The sequence below is a fragment of the Prionailurus viverrinus genome, chromosome D2 (genome assembly GCF_022837055.1).
Source record: "Prionailurus viverrinus isolate Anna chromosome D2, UM_Priviv_1.0, whole genome shotgun sequence".
In the NCBI taxonomy this organism is placed as follows: domain Eukaryota; kingdom Metazoa; phylum Chordata; class Mammalia; order Carnivora; family Felidae; genus Prionailurus; species Prionailurus viverrinus.
The window spans coordinates 56,006,486-56,023,051 of NC_062571.1; the positions used below are offsets into that span (position 1 = coordinate 56,006,486).

Sequence of the window (16,566 nt, forward strand, 5' to 3'; positions counted from 1 at the left end):
CGGACGCTTAACCGACTGCGCCACCCAGGCGCCCCTAGGGTGATGTTCTATTTGCCTTGGGAAAATTATCCAGCTATTTGCCAAATATTTTTAGGGTAGCTTTTATGGATATATTTTATGAGCATCAAAGTGTCTTTTAGATTTAATTTCAATAACAATCATTTATTGAAGACCTTGTATATACAAAGCACTATATCAGGTACTTAATCTTATTTTGAAAACAGTTGTACTATTTTTATTAAAAAATTAAATATAAAAGATGCCCAGTATGACTGGCAAAATATTGAATCAATACTAAAAAAAGAAAAATGATCTCAGATTTATTTACTTTTGAAAATCACTCCATGAAACAAATATTCTTTTTTAAAATCTTCGTTTGTTTGTTTGTTTTGAGAGAGAGAGAGAGTGCACATGCAAGTGTGAGCAGGGGCGAGGCAGAGAGAGAGAGGGAGAGACAGAGAATCTCAAGCCGGCTCCACACCGTCAGCACAGAGCCTGATGAGGGGCTTGATCACAAACTAAGAGACCACGACCTGAGCCGAAATCAGTAGTTGGATGCTTAACCAGCCAAGCCACTCAGGTGTCCTGAAATAAATACTGTGGCTCCATCTAACAGAAAAGGAAACAAGTCAGAGAGGGCACTAAGATCCTCCAGCTGGAAGTGTTGCTCAGACATGAAGATCCAGCCTTACCTACAACGTGGTATTGTTTTTCATGTTTCACCGTACTTACTTGGCAGAGGTACAGGTTTGTGATGGATTTGTCTGCAAGGAAGAATTTCAGATTAATTAAAGGGCAAAGCACAAGACGAACAAGTCTGACATTTTGCTTGCACTGAAGATGCTCTGAGCAGGGGCATCACAAAGGAGTCAACCCACATGGCCAATAAAACATATTGAAGGACAGATAAGGCACCAAAACCTTCAAGGTAAGTAAAACTATCCCCTTTAGTTTTTGAAAAGGAAGGGCCTTGACTAAAGTGTTAGATTTTAGTGAAGACCAATAAACCCAAATATTAGATCTTTGTGAGTCTAAGAAGTTCTTTTAAAGTTCTTTCCTACTTAACACCTTTAGAAATTTTAATTGCAAAACAATGAATGTCAGATCTTTACCAAGCACTAAGCCCGTGTCACTATGCACTGTAACGATACAGGTGTTAGGGAAACTTATTTTTAAAGGAAGGGATTCTTACTTCTGGGCAGGAGGAAACACTGATGACTGCATATTTTCTTGTCTGTGACTAGATGCTCGGTGGCGTTCAGCAGGTATGGGTTTTTCTGCATTGAGAAAGTTTTCATATCAGACTAGAGTGAAATGTCTGTTCCCAACCCAGCAACATCAACCGAGAAGAAACGGATTTGGTCCGATGTTTTCCTATGAACCCATCTTTCACCAGGATGCCATCTGTTTGTGCACCTGTCAGTCTGGTGATGTGTTTGCACTATTAGGACGGGGCATCCTACCCAGCAGTGTTGCAGGCACACCTCACAGCTCTGTGGCAATATACATGGGGACTGAGCCACGGGGGCTGGACCTTTAAATGTGGGAGTACAGGTGGGAGCCAGAGACGAACAAGTTTGACCCACACCTGTGTCCCTCACACAGGTGTTGCAACACACTTAGTTTATCTTCATTAGTCATAAGAGGTGTTATAAGTAATTTCTAACTGATAAGAGGTAAAATATGAGAGTTTGCAAATAATCTACTCTTTTTGCAAAATTAACTGAGCAAATTCAAGGTCATCCCGATAATAATGTTAATCACATTTGCATTTCATTGTGTTTTCCTGAGTGGGAGAAGAAAGGGTGGGGTTATAACTGGTACACAGGGAAATGGGTAAACCTGAAATGTAAGAAATTTATGCTGAATTTATGTTGAACTTTACTGCTGGACCATGGATAAATGTGATGATACATTATTTTAATGCTTTGTTCTCCTTCAAATTTGGTCTAGGGTGTGTTAGAATCTCGGTATGTCTATGGGTGTGTGTTCCACATGGAAGAAAGGTGAACTATGGGTCTTCTGTTACAGGACCCCAAAAGAGTAAAAGTAGTATGAACTCAAAGATTCAAATAAATGATAAGATAGACTTGAGAGGTTCATGTAATGCAGCAAAATTCAGAAGCCTTGAGGCCCTGAAGAATGTTTTAAGTCGATGGCACCCTACTTTGAGCTGCCATGTGAGATGTTTTGTTCATGACTTTACAACTTGATAATTTCGGAAGGAGAAACAATGAACACACTTGGTTCCCACAGCCTGATGACCACCCTGCTTTGTCTCTGCAGTCCTGGAGGTTTCCTTTCTAGGTGAGAAGAGGCTGTTCACCTGCACTGGGCTTGGAAGATTATTGCCTCTGTCCCTGAGACAAGTCACAAAAGAGACAGCATGCCAAGCTCTTGTACTAGGAGCCCTTTGGGAATGAGGACACCGGAGCTGCGTGGCACATGCCAAGAGCTCCTTCTGGGCTGGTTTTCAAAGGCTCCTGAAGTCAATGGAATTTGCACAGGGTTGAGCTTACTTCCTGCAGAGGCTCACCCTAGGGCTCCACTATAATTTGAGCTCCCTGCTCAACAGGCACAGAAAACTGTAAGCTATGGAAGGACAGTGAGGCAAAAGCATCAAAGGAAAGGGAGATGAAAGCCAGATAGCAGAAAGGGAGTGATAGCTCAAAAATAGCCTGGAGGAAGAAAGATATGGGAAACAGATGTAAAAAAAAAACAAACAAACAATGGAGCAGTTGAAGCAGACAGGCGAGGTGTAGGACACATTCAGAAAATGTCCAACATCCATCGTCAAAGAAACCAGAGCATTTTATGTGGATGTGCCCATGTTAACTCAGGAAATGGTGAGAATACTCAGCTTTAACGCTGGGTAGCTTCAGTTGTAGAATTAGACGGTTTAGGGCTTTAACTCTATATAGTGTTCTAAGTGTTGAGATCATGGATAGTTCTTACTTCTTTCTTTTTTTTTTTTATTTCCCCCAATATTTTTCAAATACAGATAGTTTTTTAAATGGAAAATTCCGATTAAAAGTATTTGTGAGGTTTTAAGGATACGATAAAGCGAAGAAAAACATTTGAAAATGTGAGGTACTAAAATAGACATTTGAATTCAGAAAACATTACTTTCAACACTTAGCAAAAGAACTTGCTCAGATAAACAGATTTTTATAAGTTTCATTACTGTAACTAAGCTATTGTTTCTAAAATACATGAATGCCTCTAAATAAGTCTTCATATCTATGTAAAGCCATAGATCCGCGTCTGGCAAGTCATATGTCTCCAAACAGGCAGGTTTGGGGCGTGTAGACTACAGCCTTGCCCCAAAGACACTGGCTCAAAATCTCAGATCCTTCCTGCTCGTTGCAAAGCCAAGGCCACTTTATTTAGAAACCCGAGTTTCATATTCACAATTGCTTTATAAGTAGTCAAAGCAAATTAGAAATACGCTTATGTACAAATCCTTAATTAAAATAGCTTTGAGAGGACATACTCATCCTTCAGAATAATACAGGTTTACCTTCACAAACAGTTGAAGCGTTCTGTTGAGGCGTAAGTGGAGTCTATTAAAAAAAAAATAGGCAAGGATATTCACTACGGTGGGATGTGGAAATAAATGTCAAAGCAACATTATTAAAATGAGTACTTGGGGAGGGCATTTCTTTGATGCATAGCTGTTGTTTCAATCACAAGAACAACAATAAAAAGCACCCAGTTCCCAGCCCAACATCTGCAATAAGCAGCAATGGACTAGAAGTGTATCACGGAAGGGGCAGTGTCGCCCTGGTGTAGGGACTTGCGTGCCCTGTCAACAAGGCTCACGGATGCCGTGACCCCCAGTAGCTGTTGGCCAGTAGCTCTTGCACAGAGGGAATGTGGCCTCTGGCTCTGGTCTTAGGGCCCCACCTCAGTGTTTGCTAAGTGACTGCAGATGTCAGGTTACAGAGTAGGCACTAGGTCAAGGGGGGCTTCCTCAGACAGTGGGCTGGCCCAGGTTCCCCACATTCTGGCCAGAGTCCAAGTGTAGTCGGGCCTGTGTGTGCCTGATACACCATTAGCCCCCAGGCCGGCAGATGGAAAGCAGACACAGGCGCTCCCCATGGGGAAGGCAGATGTCAGGGGAGGAAGGGAGCCCGGCTGCCACCTTGGATCTGCTGCTCACACTCGGTGAAGCCCCCCCCCCCTCCCCGCCCCTCCCGCCCCCGGGGGCTAAGTGAGGATGAGCTCCTCCCATACAGCCTCTTCCCTGGCTAACTGAGGAAGCTAAATTTCTCTTGGAGCATCTGGGTGGCAACTTCAGTTGCTAAAATTGCTGTGTTCACCTTAGCTGGAAGCACTGTCAACTTTAAATAAGGGAATAAGAATAAGCATGGCAGGAAATATGAAACACATTTAAATGCAAAATTAACTTACTGTCTTCAGTGGGGTAGCTGGTTTTTTCCTGTAGGATAAAAAGAGATTGGGCTTTGTTAAAACATAACAAAGATAGAGTGGAGCTGACTGCTTATCATTTCACTCTCCAATTTAAACTAGAATAATAAACATGATATGCGTGTGTTGGGAGACTATCCTTCAAGGGCAGAGGGGGATGGAATGGGGATTTAGTCCTGATCCTCCCAGCTTCAGATAGAGTCCACTGACAGATGGCTAAGAGTTAACTGGGGATAAACGGGAGCGCCAGTTGCCAGGGCGTCAGGATCGCTGAGTTCTTGTTCCAGTTCCGCTGCTGATTGCTCTGTGACCTCAGGCCTCTTTCCCTCGCCTGTGAGGCTGGTTGCAGCTTTAGTTTCCTTGTCCGTAAAATGAGGACTAGACTCGGTATTTTCAAAGTATGGACACAGAGACCTCCCATCCTCCAAGGGTAAGCTCGGGCTACAGCGTATGGACAGCGTATGGAGTGGAGATAGGAGGATGGCCCAGCAGGTGGAACCGCAGCCAGCACCCCTCCTTGTCCACTGCTGTTCTGCCTCAGGTGACTATTCTCTACTAGACACTTACCTAGGATTCCATCCCGAGCAGAGAAATCGAAGACCAACACAAGTGTGAAAACCACTGTGATCTGTGGTCCTGTAGGGGCTTGTCTCAGCTTGGTTCCGGTAGAGATTATAATCGAATATTGTAAGAGTGTATACTTCTTTTCTGTGTTTAAAGACTGTCACCTCCTCTCTCTCTCTCTCTCTCTCTCTCTCTTTCTCTCTCTTTCTCTGTCTCTGTCTCATTTTGTTTTGGGCTCAGAGCTGGAAGATGGGGGGAAGAACACTAACAATTCCCAAGTGCCTGTCTCTGGGTTAGGCTTTTCATGTTCCTTAAACCTCACGGTGACCTTTTAAAATGGATATTATTGTTGCATTTTGGAGATTAGGAAGCTGAGGCTCAGAGAGATTAAGTAATTTGCCCAAAGTGATAAAACTCAGGCAAGGGAGAAATTTTGGTCAATAAACCTTTGAACCTAAGAATTTCTTTGCTTTCCACAGAGGCGGAATCAAGATTATAATCATGCAGGCCAGCTTTGTACATATTTAAGCGGGCTTTTAAAATAACCTATTGAATCAATATAAAATTATGGGGGTCACTGTTTGTGATATTAATACATTACAGCACCTAACAGTTTACAAAGCTCTTTTACATTCAATAAGAAAGTATTACTCTCTTATCTCACCTTTGAAAGGAACCTCGGGCAGTATGGCCTTTGATGGAACAATCCAGTGTGTGCTGTTGGGTGTACACGTGTTTGTTTACATATCGTTAACTACTCGAAAGAGAAGTGGAGGAGTAGAAAGCAAAGATGAAACCTGCTCATGGGTCTCAAAATTATTCAGGCGCTGGAGCTTCTGTCTTTCGGAACACAGGTCAATGAACTCAAGACTTAACTAAGAATTTAGGGGAGGAAAGACTGCTGGTTCTTTATTTCAGCAGGAGACCCGTAGTCTGAGTTGCACGCCAGGGGAGCGGAGGAGGAGAACAGGGCAGTGGGGCTTGTTTTCCACACCCTTTAGGAACACACCTACTGTAACGTGAGGTGCACCTGTATCTGAGCCTGGGCCGCTGTGCTCCTCTGGAGGTTAATAGCAGAAAAAGCCCCCGCGTCCCCCCCGGGTTCTCAGGCAGGACCGTTCTGTGGATTCCAGGAGGCCCTGCCCACAGCAGTGGTGGAGAGCGTCCACTCACATCTCACAGGGCTGATTCTCCACAGCAGGTACTCACCCGGCCCGGGGCATTGGGGACGGCGCAGCAGGAGAAGGTGACTTGGCGTCCCAGGCCCCGCTGTTACGACCTGCACAAACATACACACAGGTTAGTCTCTGAGTCCTGAACCTGGGGCTGACGGTCACAGTGAGGCTGGCCTTTCCAGCAGGCTCAGAGATGTAGGCACATTTTTGGTTTTTTTCAGTCAAGCATGTATAGGGGGTTACACAGAAGCTACTGGGGAAAGCCTATAGGCAAAGGTGATGAAATATCTAAATGATGGCAATTTATAAGCTCAGAACCAGAATGAGAAGTAGGGACTCCATCTTAGTATTTCTAAATGGCCTTCTCTTCCATGGCACAAGCACAGAACCCCTGATTCTGTGGGCTCAGTGAAAGCCCCCCAGTGTTCCTATAGGAAGGAGCCAAGAGCTCATACCTGCATCTATATACACACACACTGCACAGATGTGCACACCAGCAGTGCCTAGGGACAACGTGACAGACCACCACTCCCACTACGAGCCCATATGCACTGTTCATTTGCAATCACACGGACATACACCATACACACCTCACATTCACAGGCTGTTCATTCATCTCTGAATTCTCAGGCCTTTTTGCCCGTTGCACAGACAGATCGAGTCAAGTAACAAGCTACTGCCTAATCGCAACTTCCAGAGTCACAGAAGGGACCCAGCGGGCCTCGTCTGCTGCACCGCACTGCCCTCCCGCTACCTAAGGCAGGGGGCAGACGGTCATGAGGGAGGAACGGAGACAGGCAGAGCTTCACCACCAGGACAGAGCAGGCCAGGAGGGAGAGAGCCAGACACCAAGCCAGCTCCCCTCCGCGTCTCCCGGCTGCCTTCTCTCAGGCTGATGCTCACCTGCCTGGGCGTCACGGCCCAGTGAGACAAAAGCACTTTATTGACTTAAAGTGAACCGAATACGCATTTTGTTAAGAAAGGACTACACTTCTAAGCCCACAGTTCCTACTGGACCTACAGGGGATGCTCTGGAAATACAGGTTGGACCTGCCCTCAGTATGTATTATTTTAGTTTGCGAGATAAAGCACGTATCGGTGAGTGCTGAGGCAGTAATTGCCTACTGAGAATTACTGAGAACCCGGTACGTGAAGAGCACTGTGTCAGGGGTTGTGGAAGAGGTGAAGACGCAGAGATAGGCCTCTGCCCCCTCGGAATTTGCAGCATGAGGACATACGCCCGCCATGCCGCTTCCCCTCACAGGACCACCTACGCCAAACACAAAAAAGAAAAAGGCCTCCACAGGCATGACAAATAGAGATCATAAAGGTCATTCTCATGTACTTTAGAGAGAGAGAGAGAGAGAGAGGCCTTCAGGCTTTCGTTTAGAACCCATCCACTCCTTTTCTACACACAGTCCTTACACAGAACTAGTTTCCGCGAATGCGCGGAACGGCCCTCCACAGGACTCTCACTTACATGTTAACCCAATCTTGATGTGACTTTTAAGAACTTTTGCAAAAGAGACTATGTTCAGAATTTTTACCATTTCATATGACCATAAACTGAGATGCCATCTGAATATGAAGTGTGAGTCCAAGTGTGTTTCACTGGTTGGTGAACCAACCAAATGGATGTTGTCCTTCAAATTCTTAATACCTGACTGATGCTATTAAAATACCCTTGGCTACTCATAGATCTTGATGGAGGGTTTCAGGGATGGAGGGGGAAAAACGCTCGTCCGAAAAGTAAGGAAATAGAAAGAAGGTCTGAGTCAGAATTTCCTCCCTGGGGTTTTCCCTCTCTTTCGATGCCAAAGCTCATCTGGCCTGGGGTACATTGTTGTCATATTTTTACTGCCTGGCTTCTCTACGGAGCTTCCCTTCCCTTCACATCTTCAAACAGTCTGCCAACATGTTCCTTCCCCCGCCCTTGCTCATAAATAACTTCTGCTATCAGAGAGGGAGGAGCATGCCGCCTTCCCCTGTGGTGGTACCATAAGTGTCGGTGGGAAACCGATAGTCTCACACCAGGACAGGGTTCTAGTTATTTCTTTGCCACCAGATGGGCTGGGTGACCTCTTACAAGTCATTGCATTTCAGTCTCCCCCACTGTGAAATGGGGACACAACCACGACCGTACCTACTTCACAGTTACTTGTGGTAAGATGAGAGGGGAACCTGGAAAATGTAAAGAATTAGCCAAGTATAAACTAATATTTCTGGAGAGGGACTGAAAGTACTTGAGGTAAAAACGTTACGCTAAGTGAAAAGAGCCAGAGGGAGAAGGCTTCCTACTATATGACTCCAGCTATATGAGATGTTCAGAAAAGGCCAATCTACATCAACAGGAAGCAGATCAGTGGTTGCCTGGGGCTGGGGGTGGGAAGAACATTCACCAAAAATGGGCATAAAGGATCTTTTGGAGTTGGTGTGGGCAAGGAGATTTTCTACAACTGGATTGTAGTGATGGTTAAAAAACTCTGTAAATGTAATGATTTATAAAAAATACTGCAGTACACTGTTGGTGGGAACGCAGACTGGTGTGGCCACTCTGGAAAACAATGTGGAGATTCCTCATAAAATTAAAAATACATCTACCTTATGACCCAGAAATAGCACTGTTAGGAATTCATCCAAGGGATACGTGAGTGCTGATCATAGGGGAACATGCACCCCAATGTTTATAGCAGTGCTATCAATAATAGCTAAATTATGGAAAGAGCCCAAATGTCCATCGACTAATGAGTGGATAAAGAAGATGTGGTTTATATATACAATGGAATACTACTTGGCAATGGGAAAGAATGAAATCCTGCCATTTGCAACAACATGGATGGAACCGGAAGGTATTATGCTAAGTGAAATAAGTCAGTCAGAGAAAGACAGATCTCATATGTTTACACTCATATGTGGAACTTGAGAAACTTAACAGAAGTTAAGAGGAAGGGAAGGGGAAAAAATAGTTTCAAACAGAGAGGGAGGCAAACCATAAGAGATTCTTAAAATTTTTTTTTTCAACGTTTATTTATTTTTGGGACAGAGAGGGACAGAGCATGAATGGGGGAGGGGCAGAGAGAGAGGGAGACACAGAATCAGAAACAGGCTCCAGGCTCCGAGCCATCAGCCCAGAGCCCGATGCGGGGCTCGAACTCACGGACCGCGAGATCGTGACCTGGCTGAAGTCGGACGCTTAACCGACTGCACCACCCAGGCGCCCCAAGAGATTCTTAAATATAGAGAACAAACTGACGCTTGATGAAGGGGCAGGGGAGAGGGGAAAATGGGAGATGGGCATTGAGGAGGGCACTTGTTGGGATGAGCACTGGGTGTTGTATGTATGCGATGAATCATGGGAATCTCCCCCCGAAACCAAGAGCACAGTGTATACATTGTATGTTAGCTACCTTGACAACAAATTATATTTAAAAAATAATAATAAATAAATAAAGTGACTGAAAATAGAAAAAAAATCCTGCAGTATACACGTAAAACAAGTGAGTTTTACAATATGTAAATTATAACTCACAAAGGTCAGTAAATATGATTACTGCTATTTTTGTTTTAGCATCTTGCTACCAACCACCACAGTGTCTCCAGGTGCTGGGCACTGCTGGGCACTGCGGGTACTTTCAATGTGCCATCTCGAAGCGTCACATAACATCACATGGAGCAAACGGAGGCCCAGAGAGGTTAAGTGGCAGGGCTGGGCTTGAAAAGCAAGGCTACCTGAGTTTCAAGCCAGGTGGGTACCTTTCCTCTCTGGCCAATGCCTCCTAGTGTTACTGTGGGCTCTGATCTGGCAGGTCAGATTCACCTGCTGTTTCTCCCTTACTTCAGGAAAGATTGGTGAAACTGAGTGGTGCTTTTGTGGATGCCGGTGGGAAGATGCAGAATGGCTGTCCTATTTCCGGCTCTCTGCTGCTCTGGGCCTGAGGTCAGACCTAAGGGCATGCCGGGGGGGACAACCTGGTCCCCTCTTTGTGACCAGGATCCTTGCTTTCTGGTGAAGCCAAATTCTTGGCTGGAATACTCCAGAGGAGAAATTGGAAATGCGACAGAGGGAGATGTGTCCAAAAGCATAATGATAAGAAAAAAAAATCAGCTTTGTTTTCATTGTATTGAGCAAAAAATGATGCTAATGTGTGCATGGCTGGTGCTTACCAAAGTTCTCGACTAGGAAAATGACTTACTCTCTGTTTTTCCTTCTACCACATGTATTTTATGTATCACCCTCTCTTCGGTTCTACAACGTTGGCAAGTTTTCTTTTCTTTTCTTTAAGTGTTTATTTATTTTTGAGAGAGACAGAGACAGAATGCGAGTGGGTTGGGGCAGAGAGAGAGGGAGACACAGAATCTGAAGCAGGCTCCAGGCTCTGAGCTGTCAGCACAGAGCCTGAGGCGAGGCTCGAACCCACGAGCTGCGAAATCATGACCTGAACTGAAGCCAGATGCTCAACTGACTGAGCCACCCAGGCGCCCCAATGTTGGCAAGTTTTCTTATCCTTAACAATCCCAATGTTGGCACTGTAAGCCCTCAGGATTTCCGACTCTTTCCTAGCTGTTCTAGAAATCCTGGTATTATTAGTGGGGCTTGCACACCAGCTGGAGCATCGCTTACTCTCAGGCCCTGTATGAGCTCTTACCAAATAAAGAGATTTAATTTAACAATTTCAGAACAGTTTGGCTTACAGGTAACATGAAACTTGCATATTAACAGGGGATCGTAAATTCCCCAAACTCCTTCCCTATCTTAGGAAATTAGCAGATAGATCCCTTTTTAAATGCGACTTACTTAGAGGAAGTTCAGAAGTGCATCCCCTGTCTACCCTCTTCTGACAAAAGCTGCAAATCAGCCAGGGGGTGCACAGCTGTCCTCTAAATCACGGTTAGAAATAAATCACTAAAAAAATGTCAGTCTTTCAGTTTGTTTAGACCAGTGGTTCTTAACTAGGAATACTTTGTCCCTCCTGCCCCTGGGACATTTGGCCATGTCTGGAGACACCTTAGCTTATCACTACTGGGGAGATGATGTTATTGGCACCTATTTGGGGCAGAGGCAGCCAAGGATGCTGCTAAACATCTCACGTGCACAGGGCAGCTAGGACAACAAAGAATGATCTAGCCCTAAATACCAACTGTGTGGAGGCTGAGACACTCTGATGCAGGGTAAAACTTTATGCAGAAAGAAAGAAACAACTGTTCCCTGGGAGGTGTACAGGGCACTCTGCCAGACTGGTCACGAATTAAGACATGCTAAACAAAGGATTCCAAAGAACGGTAATAATAATAACAAAGAGCTCTCACTTTATGAGTGGGATTCATATACGTTTACTCAACTTAATTTTCAGGCTCCCTTAGGCATAGGTGCCATTTTCTCCTCCCATGTTTTCAGAGGAGAAAACTAAGAAACGTACAGATTGCTTAGCTTGTTTGAAGTCTGGCCCCTAGCGCAAGTCGGAATCCAGATCTGAGCCCTCTGGCTTTGGAGTCTGTGCTGTCCTGAAACTGTGCTTCTCTGTATGGAGCATCGAGTAGAGGGAGACATGGCCCCTGCACCTAATTCACGGTGTGATCCTCGCCAAGTACCTTCTTAGCCATCAAAGAGCCAAAAGCAGCATCCATTAGCAGAGGCAACTATCATGGTGCGGACAGAAATACCAATCGAAGCCTTAGCATTTTCATGATGCCTATCTGGGCATTATCTGTAGTCTTCAAAGGCTAGTGGACAGTTATACAGAGACACAGGCAAGTAGTCTGAACATTCCTTTTATAAAAATCATCTCTGAAAACTGCTGTTTGCAAACTCAGAAACTCATTCTAACTGTTCAGGTTTCGTCCCTCCCAAATTATCTCACTTCCTTCCTCTTCCTGTACTTCCTCCCATCCGTGTCCACCAGTCACATAACCAGGAAATTATTTTCTTGTTCAGGTTTGGTTTCTTCTGGTGCCTCTAGTATTAAAATACAGCTATACTAGATTAATGGAAAACAAATGAATAAAACTGGCAGCATTTGGAGGCATTCAGAAACTCATCTCAGTGACTGAGGAGAGAGCCAAAAGGCAAGGGTATGGCTAAGTGGACTCTCGAACACAGGAGACAGAAGGTATGAAGTGACAAAGTAAAGGAAGCCTAGACTAAGGTAGTGGCAACAAAAACGGGAGAGCAAATTCAAGAAAAAGAAATGGCAGACTTTGGAAAGAACACAGGCCCTCAGGCATGTGACCTGGAGGCCGACATGCACAGAGGAACAGGGCCATCCTAAGGGCAGAGAGCTGATGAAGGCATTGAGCTTGAGGCCCTGGGTATGTCAAGTTGTTCAGAAGAGAAATTAGGTCAAAGTTGCACACCACGGGGCGCCTGCGTGGCTCAGTCAGTTACGCATCTGGCTTCGGCTCAGGTCGTGATCTCACAGTTCGTGGGTTTGAGCCCCGCATCAGGCTCTCTGCTGTCAGCGCAGAGCCCACTTTGGATCCTCTGTCTCCCTCTTTCCGCCCCTCCACCCCTCTCTCTCTCTCTCTCTTTCTCTCTCTCTTTCCCCTCTCTCAAAAATAAACATTTTTAAAAAGCTTGTTTATAGTTAAAAAGTTGCACACCAGAGAATTATTGGCTTGGACAAGAGAACTGAGGCCAGAAGAATGGATGGACCCCAAAGAAGTGAAAGAGAATATTCTTCCCCAAGCATGTGCCATGTGCCAGGCACCGCATTAAAGATTTCCTGGGCACAATTCCAGAATTCTCCTGTCACAGGGCAGGGGCTATTATCTCCATTTACGGAGGAGAAAATCTGAAGATTGGAGAGGCAAAGGACAGGCCCAAAGTGGTACAGCTGGTAACTGGGAGCACCGGGATTCCAACCCACGTCTGTCTGGTCCCAAACCCAAGCTTTTAACCACCACAATATTCTGAAAGAAGAGTGGAGGGCTGAGGGCTGAACAGTGCAGACAGCCTCAGTCAGGGGAGGGGGAAAGAAGGAGCCAGAAAAGTACCCAAAGAAGTAGGAGAAAAGCCAGAACTGTCTGACAGAGGCCTTGGGATATGGGGGAGAGGGCCCCTCAACATAGGTGCTACGAGACAGTGGATGAGGATGAGCACAAGGCCTTCTGTCACAATTTATGAAGAAATTTGGAAACACAAGCGATTATTTCTTAATACTTGATCTGAGTTGTTTATGGTGTTTGGAATAGATTTAAAAACCAACCCCCCAGATGCAATCGTTTCACACACACACACACACACACACACACACACACACACACACAAAGCATCGAATCACGCCTATACTTTACCTGACGCTGTCCCAGGAGGAGAGGCTGGCTTCGATGCGTTATTTGGTTTCGTAGATCTATTCACCGTGGGAGCTTAAACACACAAATACATGCATATATATATATATATATATATATATATATATATATAACAATGATAAATACAGTTTGTTGAGGGAGATTCACACTTATGGAAAAATGCATCGTGGGAACGATGGGTCAGACCAGGAAATTTGTAAAGAACGGGAAACACAACTGTTAAACACACAAGCCATGAAAAGAAGCCTTCTCCGAAGAAGCATCTTTAGAGTAAATGCATTAATGATTAAGGGAATAATCAATCTCTTGGATTCTGTGGGGTTTGGGGGCGCAATTTAATATCTATTTGTGGTTTCATGGTGATGGGTAGCTCAGGAGGGCCTTCAAGTTGCTGGTAATATTTGGGGAGTGCAGGAGGGGGGTGCTACAGAATGGCAGAGTAAAAACAGAGAATGACCACTTTGGACTCATTTATCAGGGGAGTAATGTTACTTGAAGAGCATCATGTTCTCCACAGTGACTCGCTCCAGAGTCAACACACCCCGCCCTGCTCCCGGTCCAAGGGTATGTGGCACTGGCTTCTAAAGATCACTTGTAATTGCACCTGTTACACCACGGAAGGCTTACAAACAAAACGTTTCTCATCGCTTGGGATAGCACTACATGTAAAGAGTCGGGCATATTTCGCTCCTTCTTCAGTCCTCTGCAGAAACTGTTCCGGTGCCATATTCGTGAGGCCAACACGGTGGCCTGCGGCTTTGTGAGGATTCAGTTTTATGAGAAATCCATTCTACGTGAGGACAGTTAAATAAGAACTTGGCTGCCTTCATAACTGGAGATGGGAGTATGACAGGGTGGAAGGGCATGGGGGACCAAGGGCGGGACAGAGGTGGGTCTCTCCCTGATGCCTCTGCTCGGCCCCCACGGAAGGCAGATGTCATGACCACAGAGGAGAGAGGCCCGGGCCCGGACTTTCTGTCCCCCCTGTTGGTGCTTGTCACCAGACAGCCTTGCGTGCCCCCATCCACCGCAAAAAGCGTTCGGGCACTTAAAACTGCAAACGCTTGCCTTTTTCAGCTGGGAGTGAACTGCTTTCTGTGGGATGAATGTAGTTTTCATCTTCATCCTCCAGAGGAACCACATAATCAGCCTGGAAGAAGTACGGAAACGAGTGAGAAGGAGGCCGTACATGCCACGTTCATCGTCTGGGGAGGAAGGATTTTGAAAATACCTTTGTTGAGACAGAATTCACACACCATTAAGTTCCCCTTTGTAAAGTGTATAGTTGGGTGGCTTTTAGTATATTCGCAGAGTGTGCGAGCATCACCCTAATCTAATTTGAGAACATTTTCATCCCCCCCCAAACAGGAGCCCTGTGCTCATTAGTCACTTCTCCTCGATCCCTTCCCGGACCCAGTCAACCACTGATCTACCTTCTGTCTCTAAGAGCTGCCCATTCTGGGCACTGCCTAGAAATGGAGTCACACAACAGATACGTCTTTTGTGACTTCTTTCATACAGCATAGTAATTTCCGGTTTCAACCACGTATCATGTATCAGTCTTTCACTCACTTGTATGGCCAAATGATAGTCCGTTCTATGAATATAACACATTTTGATTATTCGGGTGGACCTTTGGGTGGTTTTCACTTTCCGGCTTTCATGAATAATGGTGCCGTGGACATTGGTGAGCGTCTTTGTGTTGATGTACGTTTCTCTCGGGAATATACCCAGTGGTGGAATTGCTGGGTCGTACAGTGGACATTGGTGAGCGTCTTTGTGTTGATGTACGTTTCTCTCGGGAATATACCCAGTGGTGGAATTGCTGGGTCGTACGGTCGTACGGTCGTACGGTCGTACAGTGTTTAAGTCTGGGGAACTGCCAGACTGTTTGCCAAAGTGCCTGTACCCTCTTCGTTCCCACCAGCAGTGTGCGAGCGCTCCGATTTCTCCGCATCCTCACCGACACTTGTGACTGTCTGCCTTTTGGAATAGAACCATCCTGAGATGTAAAGTGGTATCTAATTATGGCTTTGACTTGCATTTCCCTGATGGTTCATGAGGTCGAGCCTCTTTTTGAATGCTTACTGCCCCTTTTTATAGCTTCTTTAGGCAAAAGTCTAATCGACTCCTTTGCCTATTTGTAATTGGGTTGTCTGTCTTTTTTATTATTGGGTTTATTATTGGGTTGGGTTCTTTAAATGCTCTAGACAGAAACCTCTTATCAAATATATAATTTGCAAAACTGTTCTCCCATTTTGTAGGTTGTTCTTATTTCTTGGTGGTGTCACTTGTAGCACAAAAGCTTTACATTTTGAAGCCCATTTTAACTAAGTTTTCTGTTGTTGCTTCTGCTTTTGGTGATGTATCTAAGATACTACTGCCTAATGCAAGGTTGTAGGGACTTATACCTTTGTTCTCTTCTAAGAATGTTATAGTTTTAGCCCTTACCTTTAGGCCTATGATCTATTTTTCGTTACTTTTTGTCTATCATATGACGGGGGCCACTCTTATGTTTTCGTATGCAGATATACGGGTCTCCTAGCACATTTTTTTAAAAAAACAATTCTTTCCCCACCGAATGGTCATGGCAACCTTGTCAATGATCAATTGACCAGAAATGAGGGGAGGAAGTGATTTTATGCTGACATGAAGCAAATGAGATGATCAGATCCCAAATGTGGTTTTTACCACCCATCTTGGGGGTAGCCAAGGAGGATACCAGGAGAAACAAAAACCAAACATTTACTGAGCACTTACTGCCGGGAACTCATCTGAGTACTCTACATGTGTTATTTCACTCAATCCTTAGAACCACCCAATAATATAGGTACTACTATCGGCTGCATTTCAAGAGGAAGAAACTTGAAGAAACTGAGGCCCAGAGAAGTGAAGTAGCTGGCTCACGTCCTCATAGGTAAAAAGTAGAAGAGCTGGGATTCAAGTATCGGTTCAAGGATCGAGCGCCCATACTCTTATCCACTACATTCTAGGACCTGCCTGCCTTCCCCTTCTCTTTCTGTCTTATTTCTACCCTCTCTTCCTAATTGCTGTTTCTCATCTCTTTCTTCACCTCCACACCTGGCTT

General features: G+C 45.1%; 1 protein-coding gene across 2 annotated transcripts in view; it reads right to left on the reverse strand.

Annotated features, from left to right (window-relative positions):
- The window catches only part of BLNK (B cell linker), a 77,300-nt gene that overhangs the window by 12,870 nt on the left and 47,864 nt on the right, over positions 1–16,566 (reverse strand). For both annotated transcript variants that reach the window (XM_047824944.1, XM_047824945.1), the window contains 7 exons: positions 14,547–14,628; positions 13,461–13,532; positions 6,205–6,274; positions 4,414–4,441; positions 3,521–3,563; positions 1,193–1,277; positions 733–764 (listed from right to left, as the gene is read on the reverse strand). In XM_047824944.1, coding sequence (XP_047680900.1) covers positions 733–764; positions 1,193–1,277; positions 3,521–3,563; positions 4,414–4,441; positions 6,205–6,274; positions 13,461–13,532; positions 14,547–14,628 — 412 coding nt within the window. The remainder of the gene's footprint in view (positions 1–732; positions 765–1,192; positions 1,278–3,520; positions 3,564–4,413; positions 4,442–6,204; positions 6,275–13,460; positions 13,533–14,546; positions 14,629–16,566) is intronic.